General features: G+C 43.6%; 1 protein-coding gene across 1 annotated transcript in view; it reads left to right on the top strand.

Annotated features, from left to right (window-relative positions):
• Positions 1-16,890, top strand: part of ACSF2 (acyl-CoA synthetase family member 2) — a 599,164-nt gene that overhangs the window by 264,325 nt on the left and 317,949 nt on the right. The window contains exon 5 of the mRNA XM_069200070.1: positions 10,496-10,614. Within this exon, the coding sequence (XP_069056171.1) occupies positions 10,496-10,614 (119 nt within the window). The remainder of the gene's footprint in view (positions 1-10,495; positions 10,615-16,890) is intronic.

Below are 16,890 nucleotides of genomic sequence, written 5' to 3'. Positions count from 1 at the left end.
AGTGCTGTGTGACTGTAGTGGTATTGCATAAGCTTTAAATGTCTCTTAGATAAGTCTTGGCTGCTCATCCACAGCTACTCCTAGAGATCCCTGGCTTCCTAGACACTGTCTACACCTCACTAATAGGGGATACCTGGAACTGGTATGCAGTGATAACACCATAGGTGCTCACCACACGCCAGGCCAGCATTCCTACAGCTGACTTGGCCGTCTGGCACCGAAATTACTCATGGGGGTCTCTATCAGCTGCTGAGATGGAAAGGACTTTTTACTGTTTGCGACACAGGGGAGAACGACACACTGGCAACACATTTAAGTTGTTTGATTCGTTATAACAGAAAGCTGGCGGCTGCTGCCTGGAATTATCTACCACTCAGCATGGTATCGCCCTGGGGGCTTACCGAATCTTAAACGTAAGAAGGCAAGCAGCCACCAGATCCATGACTTTGTTGCGGCCAGTGTCCTCCGTCTAATAGTGCGGGTATTTTCCTCATTCACCTGACACCATGTAGGCGCTCAAGCCGGGTCACATCTGTGTATGAGACTCTGCAACAGCTTTGCATGTCATGGTATGCACTAGAGCAAACCGAAAGTGTGCTGCCTCCTTTTGGAAAATGCAGCCAGCCTTGTTGATTGCCTTTTTCAGGATGGTCTCTGGGGCGCACTAAGCGTGACTGAAGCATTTTAATGCGGTGATGCAGACACCAGCATTAAAATGTGTTAGTTTGATCCTTGATGCGTGGTACTTGGCAGGGCTGTTTATGAGCAATGCAAATTCAGCTTTGTCTTAGGCCTAGCTTCTGAGGTGGACACTATGATATCCAATATGACCTTGCTTCATTAGTCTGTTTATAATTGATATAGTAATCAGGTTAACTCAGAGTACACAACGGAACCGTAGTCCACACAGTGGTATATTTTATAAGCCAACGTGATTTGCTAAAACCGCGCTAAAAGAAAACTTGTGTGAAAGTCTCTGGTAGTTATGCATGTATAATTATAAAGTTATCCATGTTACTGAAATTAAATAGAAGAAGGATTATAAAAAACACTCAGTTTGAAGCAAAACAAATCTATAAGGATTGCCGTTGGCAGGAGAGAATTGGATTAATAGGACAGTAAGGGCCAGATCTATCAAGCTTTTCTGCATTTGCAAACGGTGCGAATTGCAAAATTCGGCCGTTTGCGAATGCCAAAATGCCTTTCACAATGTAAGAAAGGCATTCACTCTGTAATTTTAAGGAATCACTAAAATAGCGATTCTCTAAATTGGAACTCGCAAATAGAGAATTATTATTTGCGATTTCCAAAGCACATGTATCAAGCATTTCCTAAATGCAAATTGGGCATTTAGGAAATGCAATTACCACAAATTAAAGTTTGGTGGTAACCATGTGCAAATTTTAAAAATGCATTATAAATAATTTTTTTAACATTGACATGTAGCGCACACATGCCCCTTAGGCATGTGTGTGCTTCACATGTCCTTAAAAATATTTTGGGGTGCAGCTGGGATTTGCATTTCCTAATTTGTGAATTTCTAACTGGGATTCGCAATTTGGGAAATGCAAAAACATTCGCACCTATGGGCTTACAGGCCCATAGTTGCGAATGGGGTCGGATTCTCTATTGGCGATTCGGTAATAGCATTTGCGAATTTTTACGAAATCGCTATTACTGAATCGCAAAATTTATCCATACCATTTTGCATTTCTTAAATAGCGCTTTGTTAAAATTTGCTATTTAAGAAATCCAATTCCGTTTTTTGATACATCTGGCCCTAAGATTCTAGCAAAATCTCCATAATGTGATGGTAACTTAGTGAGTTGAACAAGCAGTTCCTTGATTTCTCATAAACAGCACAAATAGCTTGTGGTCTGCAACTTACAACTATAAGCTGAAATGGAGTTAACTATAATCAGACCTAGAAGAGCCATAATTGTAATGCTTTTGGGCTGAATGGAATTCTAATTAACTTCTTAAAACAAGACGTGTCATTTTGATAAAAATTACTTACTCCACCACACTTCTCCATAGTTTATTCAGTGACCTTAGACGAATCCTAGAAAGGATCAATTTTACATCTGATCTTCAAAAATGCAAACCAAGACACTATTGATTCCTTGTTCTATTGGATACTGATTCAAATATCTTAGCCAAAATGATGTTGGAATACCCGGAAACCTAGGTGGACTGTCATCATATGTTAGCATTGTGCCAAACAGGCATCTAAAGCCATTTATACCACATTCGTATGGAAGCAGGGTAGTTTGCTGGTGAATATTAGTGTGAATTGAACAAGAGAAACGCTGCTTCTGAAACTGCTGACCCAGCAGATGCTTCAAGAAATCGATGATACATTGGCTTTGGCACAAGTCTAAAAGTATATAAATATATATATATATATATATATATATATATATATATATATATATATCTGTGTGTATATATTTTATAATATTTTGGTCAACAAAAGTACTATTATATGACTTATGCCTTTGTCTGGGCACTGAGCAGATACCAAAACGGTAGGCAGCTAAAAGTATCTGAAAGTTTTACTGGAGGCCATGGCTGTAAAGGAAGAAATTCTATGAAAATGAATTCTTGAGTCATAACATATGCAGGGAGCGTGTGTTCTAGGACAATGTAATAGCCCATTTAATATTCCATACTTACACTTACAAATTGAAAATGAGCCTTAAGACAGTTATTTTTACTATCTCAGTGTATATCACATTGTCCACTAAGGTCCACGATTCCCAAAATCATGCTGGCTATAGTTCTGACTTTATATTAAGCATTACTTCACCTAAGAAAAGCACCAGAGGGATTACTTCTGTCGTCCAATCTTTTATGGCGAAACCATATTGACTTGACAAAATGCCACCTAAGAGTAAAAGAGGACTGGATTTCCAACATCCTGTTAAAGTCTTTTAGGATACTGTGAATGAAAATAGTATGAGTTTTTCTTAGAAGACCTAGCCTTCTCTAAGAGTTTTCACATAACATGGATGGTTAGCTGCTTAGAAAAGGCACATAAGCACAGATGTATCTATGCAGTCCATTGGCACAACTATAAGACATAACTTGTCTGTGGGTGAGATTTGTGCTGCTACATTGCATAGATAATGGCTACAAAAAAGCCCTACCACTCTTAAATGTAAATGTTGTTGATTCTGTGGTTGCCCTATGGAAACCATTGCACACATCCTCCGCATTTACGAAGAAACAGCATTGGAGAGAAGGGGCTTCAAAGTTAAACTTAAAATAGGACCCCTAATCCAGGCAGTGGCAAGAGGTGACAACTTGAAGTTAGTTGTAGCTGTAACAACATTTTGGGATGCAGTAGAAGCAAAACTGAAATCAAAATTTACCTCCCAATATCAAATCACCTCCTTTCTTTCTTGTTCATATCAGTATTATCAATCCATATGTGTGAGTGTGTTGTCATTCTTGTATTCTTGTTCTTTATATAATTATCTCAGCATTCTCTAGTTACTGCTACTTCAGAGGCTTTAGTTTTGACTGAAAATATGTTTTGGCTTTGCTATCATCCACAGGTTTTCAACCTATTGTCATTTTTGTAATTTTGTTTGTTTATTTGCTTTTGTTCTGGTGGGAATATTCACAATGAATGTTATTATCTATAAAGTAACATTTTTGACTCACTGACAAAAAGGATAACACAGTTTGGCCCAGAAGAAGATTACCAGGGGTGTGATTTTGCTGATATTATCTTCTGGAAAGTTATGTTCTATTATGAAAAATGTCTTCCGGCAGATACATGTGGTGTTGCAAATATTGCTTTCTTTACGTTGGCCTGTTATAGCATGGGCTGGTTTCTTCTGGTATATCAAATTATTTTAGGGGGTATTCTGTTTGAACTGCCAGCATGAAATACTGTAGGGACTATCTTTTAAGTGGTAACTGATATTAAATAGCATGTGATACTAGCAGTATTTTATTTTTCTAGATATTTTTCAGCCACAGTTGAGCTGTGTGGACATTTTTCAGACTCTGCTATGAACAGCAATTTGTAAATCTTGAATTGCTTCAGCATCTCTTTGCACGAATTCCTGCACAGTCTGGGAAAGTGAGAGATCACAGCATGATCTTTGTAGTGTATTATAAACTTCACTGCCATTCGATTGTCCAGTCAAATTGTCAGTGGGCTGGAGCAGGAGGCTAATTTGTTTGAGGTGCATTGGCTGCTGACCAATCCCTAGCAGGGTGACCCTATTAAGAAAGTTATGTAATTTCTTACTTAAGAAGCTTCAACTCTTGCAGCTCAATGCTTCCTGTGCCAAAATATTTGTTCTTGTTATCCTTTGCTTTTCTTGTGTTTATTGCAGAGTACAACTCCCTACACTGTAATCCTAGTTCCTAGTATGTCTTTCCTGCTTTTGATCTAGTCTTGTGTCTGTGCATGGTTTTGCTTTCTATCTATTTTCAGGCTCTCCTTGGCTGACTTTACAGCCTCTTGTCCTGTTCTTGATATCTGACTACTTAACAGTTGTGTTTCATCCTTCCCCTCTATACCTTTATTGGTATATTGTAGTTTTGATAATATGCAGTGTTTCCTTTGTTGGCCAACTGTTCACACTGGCTCTTTCTGCAGGGTTATCCCCAAATTTTTCGCCCTTCTCCTCCTATTTTTCTGACCCTCGTTTTGTGGGCTTTTGGACTCTAGGCACTTTACCACTGTCAATCAGTGCTAAAGTGCCTGTGCTTTCTCCCCTAAAAGTTGACATAATTGGCTTACACCTGTTAGGCATATTCAATTTACCTGCAAGTCCTGTTCAAAGTGGTATACCATATACCCAGGGCCTGTTAATTAAATGCTACTAGTGGGCCTATAGCACAGATTGCACCACCGGCAGAAGTAGTCTTTCAAATGTTTCTCAGTTTACTGCCACATTGACTTGGCAAGTCAAGCTACTTACCAAGCCCTAAACTCCCTTTTCACTACACCTTAGTCACCCCCAAGGTAGGCCCTAGATGGCCCTATGGGCAAGGTGCTGTGTATGTAAAAGGAAGGACATTACATTTTATGTGTTACATTGCCTAGTAGTGACAAGCAGCCCATTTGGTTTCTCAGTTCTGTGAGACCTCCTCCTCTTATAGGCTAGAATGGGGAATTCCCTTAAAGATACTTAAATTGTAATTTCTGATCTCTGGGGAGTTGTGTGGGCATGTTTGGTATGGTTAGAATGGTAGTGAGAAATCCTGCTTATTGGTGTTGGTGGATTTTTAATTACTATTGTGGAAATGCCACTTTTAGAAAGTTGGCATTTCACTGTGCTTATGACGCTTGTGCTTTGCAGCCTGACTCCATTCTTCATCTAGGTTAGAGTGACAGCTGGGCTTTTTGCATACTTTCCAGTCAGCCATCATACAGGAAGGGCAGGGCATGACAGAAGAGGCATGTACATACTGATAGTCTTCCTGGGCTGGGGAGAGGGAGGGTCGTTCACACCATACCTGAGAATCGGCTGTGTCCTGCCCTCACACAATGGGCTGATTACCACCTACTGAAGTCTGGAGCCAGGGCTGGGGTTGAAAGGGGGTGTTGGGCACTTCCAAAGTTCTTTTGAAGTGACCCTTAGATCAGTGGTTCCCAACCTGTGGGCCGGGGACCCCTGGGGGTCCGCGAAGCCTCCTCAGGGGGTCCGCGACTGCTTAAAAAATTTAATAATATTAGCTCCCAGCTATCAGTAATGACTCAGTGGGGGTCCCTGTGTTCCAATAATGATTCAGAGGGGGTCCCCGGGCTCTAGTATTGATAAAATGGGGGTCCACAGAAGTCAAAAGGTTGGGAACCACTGCCTTAGATCAAGGACATTTTGAGTATAAGTACAGAGATTGTAACTCCATTTGGAGAGACACTGTATGGAACTTGTAAGCAGATGCTGCTGGCTCTACATGCTACACATTGCCAGAGAACTGCTGTGCTGCCAGGAGGAACTGCCATTGGACTTACTTGCTTGGTTGTGCTGACCTGCTGCCTGCTGAGCTGAGAGAAGGACTGCCACTTTGCTAAGAGCACCTTTGCGCTGGTCTGCCTGCCTGCACCCTGCTCTGTGCCCCAGTGTTCTCCAGGGGCTCTTGGCTGGCCCCATCCCTGTTCGTTGAACTCTCAGGGGCCCAAAATAATTCTGTTGCACACCACTGCTGTGGGACCCTGTCTGGCATAGTGTGTATCACCCAAGGGCTAAGTGGTTGCCCAGGCCAGCGCACATTGAGGCATTTTGTTGTTTTCCTATTTTGACCCAGCGCATGCTGAGTGCTTCGGATTTCCAAGGTTGGCCCGAAACGAGGGAAACGTGACACATAGGTCGCAGAGGGGAGGTGCGGATCCTAGGCACTATCTCCCCACACGTAACTTTTTGTTGGCTTCTAGAATCCCCCCTTGGATGGCTCCCTCTGCCGCAAGAGATGCAGAGAGCATGGAGGCTTTATGCTAAAACCAAGACTAGGTGCTTCATTCGTTGCCTGCAGCTCACGATGGCCAAACTGGGTAGATGCAGGAGAGAATGGCCCTGGCTTTAATCAACTTTAAAAAAGCTTTGATTCAGTCTATTTGTCGTTCATTTGACATATCTTCCATACGATGAGCATTGGACACTGCTTCTTACAATTAAGCCGAATGCTCTCCTCTAAATCTTGGGAGGGGGTCTGATTCAGTGGCACTCTGACCTCTCCATTCCTGATTAAGATAGGTAGGAATGTCCTCTGTTCTCCTCTTTGCACTTGTGGCCGTACCACTAGCAGAATGGATCCATCAAGATGCCCAGCTATCCAATAGCCCCTGGGATTCCATGCACGAGGATCAGGTGTCCCTCAGTGCTGATGATCTTTTAGACTTTGTGCAGAGACCAGAGCAATCCATCTCCAGATTACTAGACTAGCCTATCTATCGAGAAGGGTCTGGTCTGCATGTGAACCATATTAAATGTCTGTAGCTGGTCTTTGTCCCACTGTTGCTACCACCTGGTCCCCTACACTGAAAGATGGACTCTTTAAATACCTGGGAATACATTTAGCCACAGACTGACAACAGTCGTGGAATCTCAACATCACCCCTTACTGCAAACTATGCACAGGGAGATCATGGTGTGGGATAAACTCCCTCTGTTGATTATGGGTCAACGGGCTTTGTTTAAAATGGTGGTGTTGCTGTGATTTTTATATGCTCTCCTGGGGCCATACTCAGTCCCTTTGCACCAGAATTAATCCACTACTTAATAAGTACCTCTGGGCTGGTGTACAGCCCCAAGTCTCTCTCACTAAATGCATGCAATCCCCATTCAGTGGTGGGTTGGGGATCCTGAATACGTGCCTCTATTATTGGGCATCAAAACAGGTGATAATCGAAGACTGGATATTTGCGAACTGCGACGACCTGTTTGACTGCCTAGAGCAGGACTCCCTATCAGCCTGGGATTCAGAGGCGATACTTTATGATTTATCAGTTCCCAAGGGGGTAACAGAGCCAACTGGGAACCCCTGATCTGCTGACACAATGCCCTTAAAGTAAATTCATTTAATGGCATAAGTCCATTACCAATGAATCCTCCACTATGGCAGTGCTCCTGGCTCCTTCAGGTGTCGAAACTGGAAGATTTCAAGGCCTTGGACTTGATTGAGTTTTCAAAAGTAGAGGACGTCTGACAATTAAATTTTGACACACTTGCCGCAGAAATTCAGCTTCACAAAACTCACTTTTTCCAATACTTACAGCTCCAGCATGTCATGGCACAATATGACCCTGTCCTGAAGCAAGTGCTAGAGTTTAGCATAAAGTGATGATGGAACGGCAGGGATGTGAAGGGATCTGCTGTATCTATAGGACACTAGTGGTACATACACCAGGTCCCCTCACCTGACTATGGGACAACTGGCAGCAAGATGCTGGTCCACTTACAGAAGGGGAGTGACAAGAAGCCAAAATGGCCTCCAGGTGTCTGACGATATCTGCCAAGCTTAGACTAATCCAATTTAAATGTTTCCACCTGGTGTACTATGACCTAAATAAGGTATGGCAGATAGTAAAGAAAAATGACAACCACTGCCTAGAGTAGTGTGTTGGGTTCTTTTACATGATATGGAATTACACCCTCATTGCCACACATTGGACCGCCATGCATGACACTCAGTAGAATAGTAGGTCATACACTGACTCCAAAACTGAAGCATGGTCTTTTAGGTATCAAAGAGTTAGAAGCTGTCTCAGTGATCGTCTGCTTCATGGCGTTGCTTAACGCTATATGGGCCCCCGAAGATTGTCGAGAGGATTCCGGGGATTGACATGTAGGCAGTGTTCAAGAAATCAATCTATACAGCTCATGGTTGCCCATGATAATACTTTAACATATGGGATGCATGGTGGGATCATCTTGACTAAATATACCCGGACTGGGTTGTGGAAATTTTCTGTATGACTTGATGTGCTAATCACGCTGTATGAGGGAGATATATACACTGTTATAAAAACAAATAAAAAGATATCTTTAAAGAAAGTGTATTTTAGCTTGTCTATCTAGAGTTGACAAACCACAACCAACTCATTACGTTGTCTTTCAGATAGAAACCTGCTGTTTATGTACACGGCTCCACTTTGTGAAATACTTTACTACCACAATCAGTATTCTAAAATGGCTTTCTCGACTTCCATAGGTCCTTAAATACTCATCATCACACCTTATAGCTGCACCTCTTTCATACATTCAATGTTATCTCGTATCATCTCATTGATTGATCCTGTTTCCCAGCTAGTCAGATGTGTAAGACTGTCTGTCGACTTTTCCATTGCTGACCCCTTCTAAAACTCTCTGATTCATCCACCTATGGCTTAGACTTTATATATACACGAAGGATGGGGTTCTACAAGCATATTGCAACCTTCATTGGTCGTTGACAGGTTATTTTGATGTTTCCCCCCTCCTGTTGGTATCATTTCCACAAACACTGTTAGACTACCATAGGATAAAGTGTAGCTCGTTGCAAACGAGATAACAATTAATTAAAAAGTTTGAAGCCCATTAGGTGGGAGTGTGAAGTCTACAAAAGCTGAAAGTTTGAAATTTACATGGAACAATAATTCCCTTTTGCACACTTACTTGAAAAAACATTTAAACAATCTTTTTCGGACATTTCCTTGGTAAACACCGTAATAAAAGTGCCAGCGTGCGCCGGTTGGACATTAATCAATCTATTAATTTTAAATAGATTTCTGCATTCCTAACCTGTTCACCTCACGCAGGGCATCACCTCAAGAAATTGGTAACTTAGAAAGGCAAAGTATGAGAGTTAGCAGAGCATGGTTAATCTTTCTTGCAAGAATGTATTTTAAAAGTAAAGTAATTAACCGCACGAAAGGCTGGACCCAACATACAGAATGCCTTTCCATACTGCATTCTTTCTATATTAAGAGGGAAATGCCACATTGTCACTGCGAAATTCAACTGAAAGATTCTGATTTTGCCAAGACATGCCGTTCACAGCGTCGGCTCAGTTTGGGGGTGTCCTCCTTTCCTGCCTCTCCTTACCCTAAAACAACACCCCGTGGCTGGATATGCAGGACAGGATTAGCAGTATATTTAAGTATACATTGGGGCTAGACCCAGAGTCGGGCTTGGCGCTAGTGCCTGTCTCCCCCTCCCCTTCCTCAGCTCTCTGCCTCTCTCTGTCTCATTCCTTTAGCTCTCTGCTAAACTCTCACCTTTACAACTCTTCCGCCACAATCCAGACCTCCAGGGTTAAGTGGACGCTATGTATAGTGCTATTTATTAGAATGGTGGATCACCTGAACACAGGCTGATAGTGTCAGTGAGGAACCGCGATGGACAAGGCTGCGTGGTCAGGGTAACGAAGGAGACAGCACGGTAGGTGTGTGAGGTGTGTGAACGCTACCCACAGCTGAGACCAGGCTGCGATAGTTGTTCATGCTGCGCGAGACTCTTCTGACTGAATGAGAGATTTCTGCAGGGTGAAGAGGGGCCACACATCTTCTCTGGAGTCACAGTCTGCCAGTCTGAAGGATGGTTAGTTAGCTGGCTATCTATGATCATGAACGAATGCGTTTGTGTTTGCACTTATTACGCACACAAGCAGAAACACCAATTCTACTGTGGCAAGTGCGCCACACCCTTCTGAAGAAAGTCTATGCATTGGTCGGAGACACTACAGCATTTAGGCCCATGGACTCTTGAGCCCAGAGGCCCAGCTGAGCATTATGTAGGCATATTTGCAGCACTTACTGCACAAGTCCTCGCTTGGCAAACACAATGGTTGGCAGGGCCTCTAATGTGCATGTACATCACATGTAGGTCTGCTTTTTTCAGTGTCTCGCTATGTAGCAGTTTTCCTTCTAAGCTGCCTTTGCCATTCTTACTTTCTGTCCATGTTCATCTCGTTGGCTGGCAACGAGTTTGCCCTTTTCCCTCTCCACGTTCCATTATTCTCATTCTATCCACGCTTTTCCCTCTTCTCATAGGTTGGCTGTAAGGGTGTGGTGTTCCCATCACACTTTAAAACACAGAATTACTATGATCTTCTGCTGAATCTCTGCCCAGAACTAGAGAGATCAAGTGCTGGAGAACTGAAGAGCTCAAGGTAAGTGTCTTGATGGTTGCCTATCTGCATCACAGTGTGGGATCAGTGCCCAGAGGGTCTCCTTCAGCCATGGGTCTACTGTTCTCGACAACATTGAAGTGGGCTTTGGGATCTGCTAAGTCTCAAGATCTAAGTTTATGAGAAACATAAATAGGGAATGTATATACTGTCTAAATGGTGGACTGATTCAAGATTGCCTTTATTGACCTGACCTATTGGATCAGACTCCGAAGTAGAATGATGGCCATAGCATTGAGTACCATAAACACAAAGCCTGGAGCAGTATCATGGGCACAGCTTGGTGTAACAAAAGCAGTGAAGCTCTTACTACCACAGTTAAGCTGTTTCAAGATTGTTGTGAACCCCCCTAAATGTGGGGCACACCCTGATAGATTTCCTTAAACCAAAGGGGCTATTTGCTTATCGTCCCCTAGTTGGAGAAACGGAAAATGGGCAGGTGTGTCTCACCCTTCTCTGTAATGATCTAGATGCATCCACATTTAGTGAGTTGTGAGTCAGACAACCCTGTCAGAGGTACTCTGCTCTGCAGGGGTTACTTGTAGTTTGGCAGATCCTTACCTTGATCTCTGAAAGCAATAGACGCACTGCAATTGGTGTTTATAATGATTATTTGTTATGGTTTTATTGTGTACAATCAGCGCGCAGACCTTGTCTATATTAATTATACGATCTATTACTATTATTTCCTCAACCATGATATAAAACAAAATGAATATGAGAAAAACCCAAAGTGTTTTACGTTGCACATTGCTACATTCTTTAGTCAGACATCTAAACCATATTATTGACAGTTTCTGAATTAAGGTTTTGGTTGATTTATTCGCATAACCTGCTTTTACATTGCAGAAAGCCATGTATTATTCCTGCATACCGCTCTGCCTCTCCAGCTTTCTCCCCAACAACCTGTCTTCATGGCTATTTTTCCTTAGTTCTTAGGTCTCTTTATACCTTTTTGCTCAATGCTTCTCTATTGCGAGAGAAGGGGGTTGTTGTGTGTGCAGCTAATTTCATCTATACTGCTGAGTGAAAAATGCCTCAGTTAGAGATATAGCCCAAAAGTAGGCAATTGTAAGAAACCCCATTTCATTTCACATTAGCTTTGTGCTTGGCCAGGCGGTCTTGCAATGTTGCTTAGTGCATGCAGCTTCCTAAACAGCAGAATGGTAGATTTTCTCTTTCCTTCATTTTCGTTATTTTTGTTAGTGCAACTGTCAGCCTGTTTATGAAATAATACATTGATCTCGCTCACTGTTAGCAATTATTACAGTTCCAAATATTAGTTCCCATACCCTAAACCTTCTATATACACGATCTAAAGGATTAGTCAAGAATTGGTTTATGTTTACCACAAAAGTGGGCCTCATTTGTATGTAACATGCACAGTGTCACTTACACCAAGACATTACCAGCTCATTTGCTATGGTTACTCAATTTATTGCCACTTCATTGACTTCATGTTGAAAGTATTTAGGGCCTAATTTACATCTTGGTGGTAAGACCGCCGCCCCGCCACCGCAGTGGTCCCAAGTACTCCGTCAAGCTGACGATCTTCCGCCTGCCATATTTAGATGTTATACCTCTGCCGAAAGTGTTCTAATGGCGGATTGCTGACGGCGGGATACCATCACAGGAGCCATTGCACACTGTACAATGGTAGTGGCTATCGAAGCAAGGTAAGTGACACACACCATTCCTTAGCCATATGTGCCTACCTGCACAACATACTACACAGCATACAGCATAACACCAATATCCATGCCATTACACCGCAGCACAACATCTACATGCTAGAAACCCACATTGCCATACATCCATTGCACAACATACACACACCATTGATACTGCACACACAACACAACCACAACAACCAATATAACGGCACACGCATTAATACAAACATGCATACACAAAAGCACAATTGCACACATTACAACGACCACCACACAACACACTCCTGAATGTTGCACACAGCAATGCAACACGCAACCCAACAGACATCAGACACAGATGCACGTGGGGCACATACTGATAGAACCACATCACCCACTCCAGTCATTCCACTCACACACACACACATATATGTTCCGACCCACATACACAACTAGACTCATAATATTACAGGTACAGATTCCCTTGCAATGTGCACACATAGACATGTTGACAAGTATGATGCTATTGTTATTGTGATGCTAGCGTTTATTTGGCAATGAATGCTGGCATCACATTAACAATTGGGTATGTGTGCGACATGTGTCTCGTACACGTGTGTGCCCACCCATCTATGACACAAATGCGTTTCTGGCATATGTCTGCATAAGCCCTGAGCCCTTGTACAGTAACCACACAACGCATACAGGTAATGGCGATTCCCTTCCTTCAAGTGCGGCAACAGCAGGGTCGTGTCTCCTCCGTGGTCCAGTGGCAGCAGCAATGGCAGGTGATGTTCAGTTAGTCCAGTCTGAAACGGAAGCAGAAACGTGGGAAAAGGTGAGTTTTGTGCCCCTTTTCCTTCCAATCCACCATCTCAGATTGGAAGGTAACACCACCACAGTCAGCCTAGTAGGAAGGCACATCATATCTGCTCAGTGGGACGGCTGGCTCGAGTCCCGCCACCAGCCCCCTGTCCAATCCCGCTGCCGCAGTGGCTGGAGATTCCTCACGGAGTCGGTGGTTCAGCAGCAGTCTTTTGTGTATGGGACCACCAACATGTAAATTCGGTGGGTGGACCACCAAGGCGGCGGGTGGTAAATCCAATGGTATTTCGATGGCAGGACCGTTACCGCCAACATCTAAATCAGGCCCTTAATCTGCGGAGTCACTGGTTTGTCTGATGCTACCTTAGGGAAACTGTCACTGTTCCTTCTGAGACAAATCAGCACATAAATACCTCTGTTGATGTTTTAGCTGTAAACATACTTCTGAACTCCAGTGCAGAAGTTACTGTTGTGGACAGAAGCGTAGCGTATAGTTACGCTGCGATCTCTTAGGGCATATCTGGATTCTTTGTTCACAGGGGATAATTCTTCTTGTTAACAGTACGTGCAAGATCATTTTCTTAACAAATATCAATGAAGGCATCACATGTAGAACACCATTCAGAAAACAAAACAATCCCTAAAACAAGTTAGGAAAGCAAGGGAAGGGTGGCACAGTACCCTTCGGATTCTGGAACACTAATGTTGTGGTGCAAGCAGTAACTGATGCCAGCGAATGGGGTGGCGGGGGAATAAAAAAAAACACTTACCTCTTTCCTGCAGAGATGGGTTTGTCTCCTCCATCCTCTTCCTGGAAGCACATAGGCTTCCAGACTCCCCTCCAATAACAATGCAGCTGTCACCAGCATGACAGCAGTGCCGTGATTGGTCTGAGCGCCCTGCTTCGAAGCTCACAGAGGGAGTGGCACCCTGTGCACTTTTTTCTCCTGGCTGCTCAATACAGCCGGGTGGAGAAATGCAAAGTGTGCATGTCTGTTTGGCCGGCCAAACACACATGCGCACTTATGGTGCTCCAACCACTCCTCCCTCCAGTCCCCTATAGCCCAGCCCGCCTTAATCTGGCTCACCGAAAAATAAAATGATAATAACGAAGCGTTATTATCATTTTATTTTTCCTTCCCTTCTGAAAGCAGGGGGGCGGCACTCTTCCACCTTAGTGGAGGAGCCGCCCCTGGGTGCAATGTAGAGAAACATTAGCAAGGACAGAGAGGAGACCAGGAATTGTAGAGCAGTAGTCATTCCTTCAAAGATATCCATTGAAGGAGTGAGCGCAGTGTGACCTGTTCTGTCCCACAACATGGATAAAACGCCACTCCTAATTAGTTGCTACCCTTCCCTGTGGGACATACACACCCCGAGCTGCATACAACAGCCAGTTCTGAAGCGTCTCTCCTAGAGACTACTTTCTCACCAGTAGGGCCAAATAGCTAGAGAGGAATAACGGCACATCTACTTTTCTTACCTAAACCCTATGATAAGCAAAGTAGAATTTTGTCTGTCTTCCTCTCTAGTCAGTAGCCCTTTCTGGTGGCTCAGCGGCCTGGGGGAAGGCTCTCCTGTTTGTGGGCAGATCTGAAGGCACAAGGAGGTAGAGTGCTGCCTGGTGATGCCACCCACACCATCCCACACATCTGATTTACAAGAGGTTTCCGGCTTCCAAAATAAAGAAGGCAGTACTAAGACTGACAGGAAATGTTATCTGCAACTAGCAGCACCAGACAAATCCTCTTACAATGAGCTGCTGCGAGCAATGCTTGCTCAGGAGACCTAGGTGTCAGGTACTGCAACTGTCTCCGATGTTAAATATTTATGTACCTGTCAGCCGGATACCTAGCTGTGACGTGCAGATGCCCTTTGCAAGGACTGATTTTAGCTTGGGCCTCTGAGAGCCTGCCAGATAGTTGTAGTGGGAACTCTTAAGCTTAGGAAATGTTTCTAATGGGTTCTATGGGGTGACGTCTTTTATTTAAAAAAAAATGTAAATAAAAGGTAATAAAGACACCTTTGTAGCTGCAGATACACATGCTATGCACATCTCTTTCGACATCTAGTGTTGGGCTCATATCTCTTCCGACAAATAGTGTTGGGCTCGGAGTGTTACAAGTTGTTTTTCTTTGAAGAAGTCTTTTCGGAGTCACTGGATTGAGTGACTCCTCCTCTTGGTTACAGTGTGCATGGGCCCCGAATCCATTGTTAGATTGTTTTCTTTCCTCTGTCGGGTTCGGACGTGTTTCCTCTCGCTCCGAGATTTCGAATTGGAAAACGTTAGAAAACCTATTTAATCGTCGGTATTGTTTCGATTGCGTTTCACATCTAGCATTGAACCGATAGTACAGTCGGAATCTAGATTTCTCCCTTTTGGGCATGTGTGCCCGCCTCGGGCCTGTTTGGGCCTACCACATGGAAGCCTGCTGGATCGGACTCCATTTCGATTCTGCCCTCAGTGCCACGCGAAGTTCCCATATACAGACCAACACCTGGTTTGTAATTTGTGGCTTTCTCCGGACCACCGAGAAGAAGATTGTGAGGCCTGTCGATCATTTCAACTAAGAAGACCTTAAGAGATTAGAAATGGCGTCAAAAAGTACAGAACATCTCGATGTCATGGAAGAAGAGCAGGCGCAAACAGCAATCTCCATCCGAGATACCGACTCCGAGCAAGAATCAGAAGAAGATACACCTATCACTACTGGCCAGCACGTGAGTACGTCAGCCCCTACCCCCATATATAAAAAACTACCAAAGGCCTTAGGTACACCACTGCCAGAAGGCCATCGTTCGGCCCGAAAAAAGACTGTAATCGACCGACCTACTGGTTCGGCGCTGAAAAAGACCTACATCCACTTCGGAGTCGAGCAAGTCGGTTAAAATTCCACTTCGAATGCCAGTAAAACGCCCTGCTTCGGAGCCGAAACAGCCGACTTCATTTTCAGGACCGAAAAAGATTCAAAATTCAGTACCGAAAAAATCGTCATACACAGAGCAGCAAGGACTTTCGAGCAAACTGAAACACATCTCAAAGCCGATGCAAGAATCTTACAAGCCTTCTGATGAGGACACTGAGATTCAGCCAATATTGGAGGTTATGGATGAAAGACAATCCTTATTCATAAAGAAACTGGAAGAATTATTACTGCATCTCCTTTAAAGACTAAAGAAAAGCTGACTTTTCAAGAAGAATTAGACTCTGCTCAACCACCAGCAAAAGTCCAAAAGCAAAAGGAGAAACCAGCACCTGTCCCTACTTCTCCTCCACATTCTCCACAGCTTTATTTTTCACCTCCACAAAATAGTCCACCACCTTTGTCTTTTCCAACACACTCTCCATATTCTCATGGAGATACAGTGGATCCTTGGGATCTATATGACCCGGATCCTATTCCAGACAATGATCCCGACCTATATCCCTCCAAACCTTCTCCACCAGAGGGCACTACTGCCTACATCCAGGTAGTCTCTAGGGTAGCAGCCTATCATTGGGTGCTTATGCATACTGAGCTCTTAGAAGAGGATTTCTTATTCAACACTCTCCCTTCCACCCACTCTAGATACCAGCGTCTTCCCATGTTGCCTGGAATGGTCAAACATGCGGACCACATTTTTAGTGAGCCAGTCAAAGCTAGAGTAATTACTCCCAGAATTGACTAGAAATATAAACCTGCTCCTACAGACCCAGACTATATCACTCACCAAGTCCCTCCAGATTCAGTAGTGGTGAGTGCAGCTAGGAAAAGAGCTAACAGACAATCCCCAGGGGATG

The sequence above is a fragment of the Pleurodeles waltl genome, chromosome 7 (assembly GCF_031143425.1).
Source record: "Pleurodeles waltl isolate 20211129_DDA chromosome 7, aPleWal1.hap1.20221129, whole genome shotgun sequence".
In the NCBI taxonomy this organism is placed as follows: domain Eukaryota; kingdom Metazoa; phylum Chordata; class Amphibia; order Caudata; family Salamandridae; genus Pleurodeles; species Pleurodeles waltl.
This window is presented reverse-complemented; position numbering and strand designations above follow the sequence as displayed.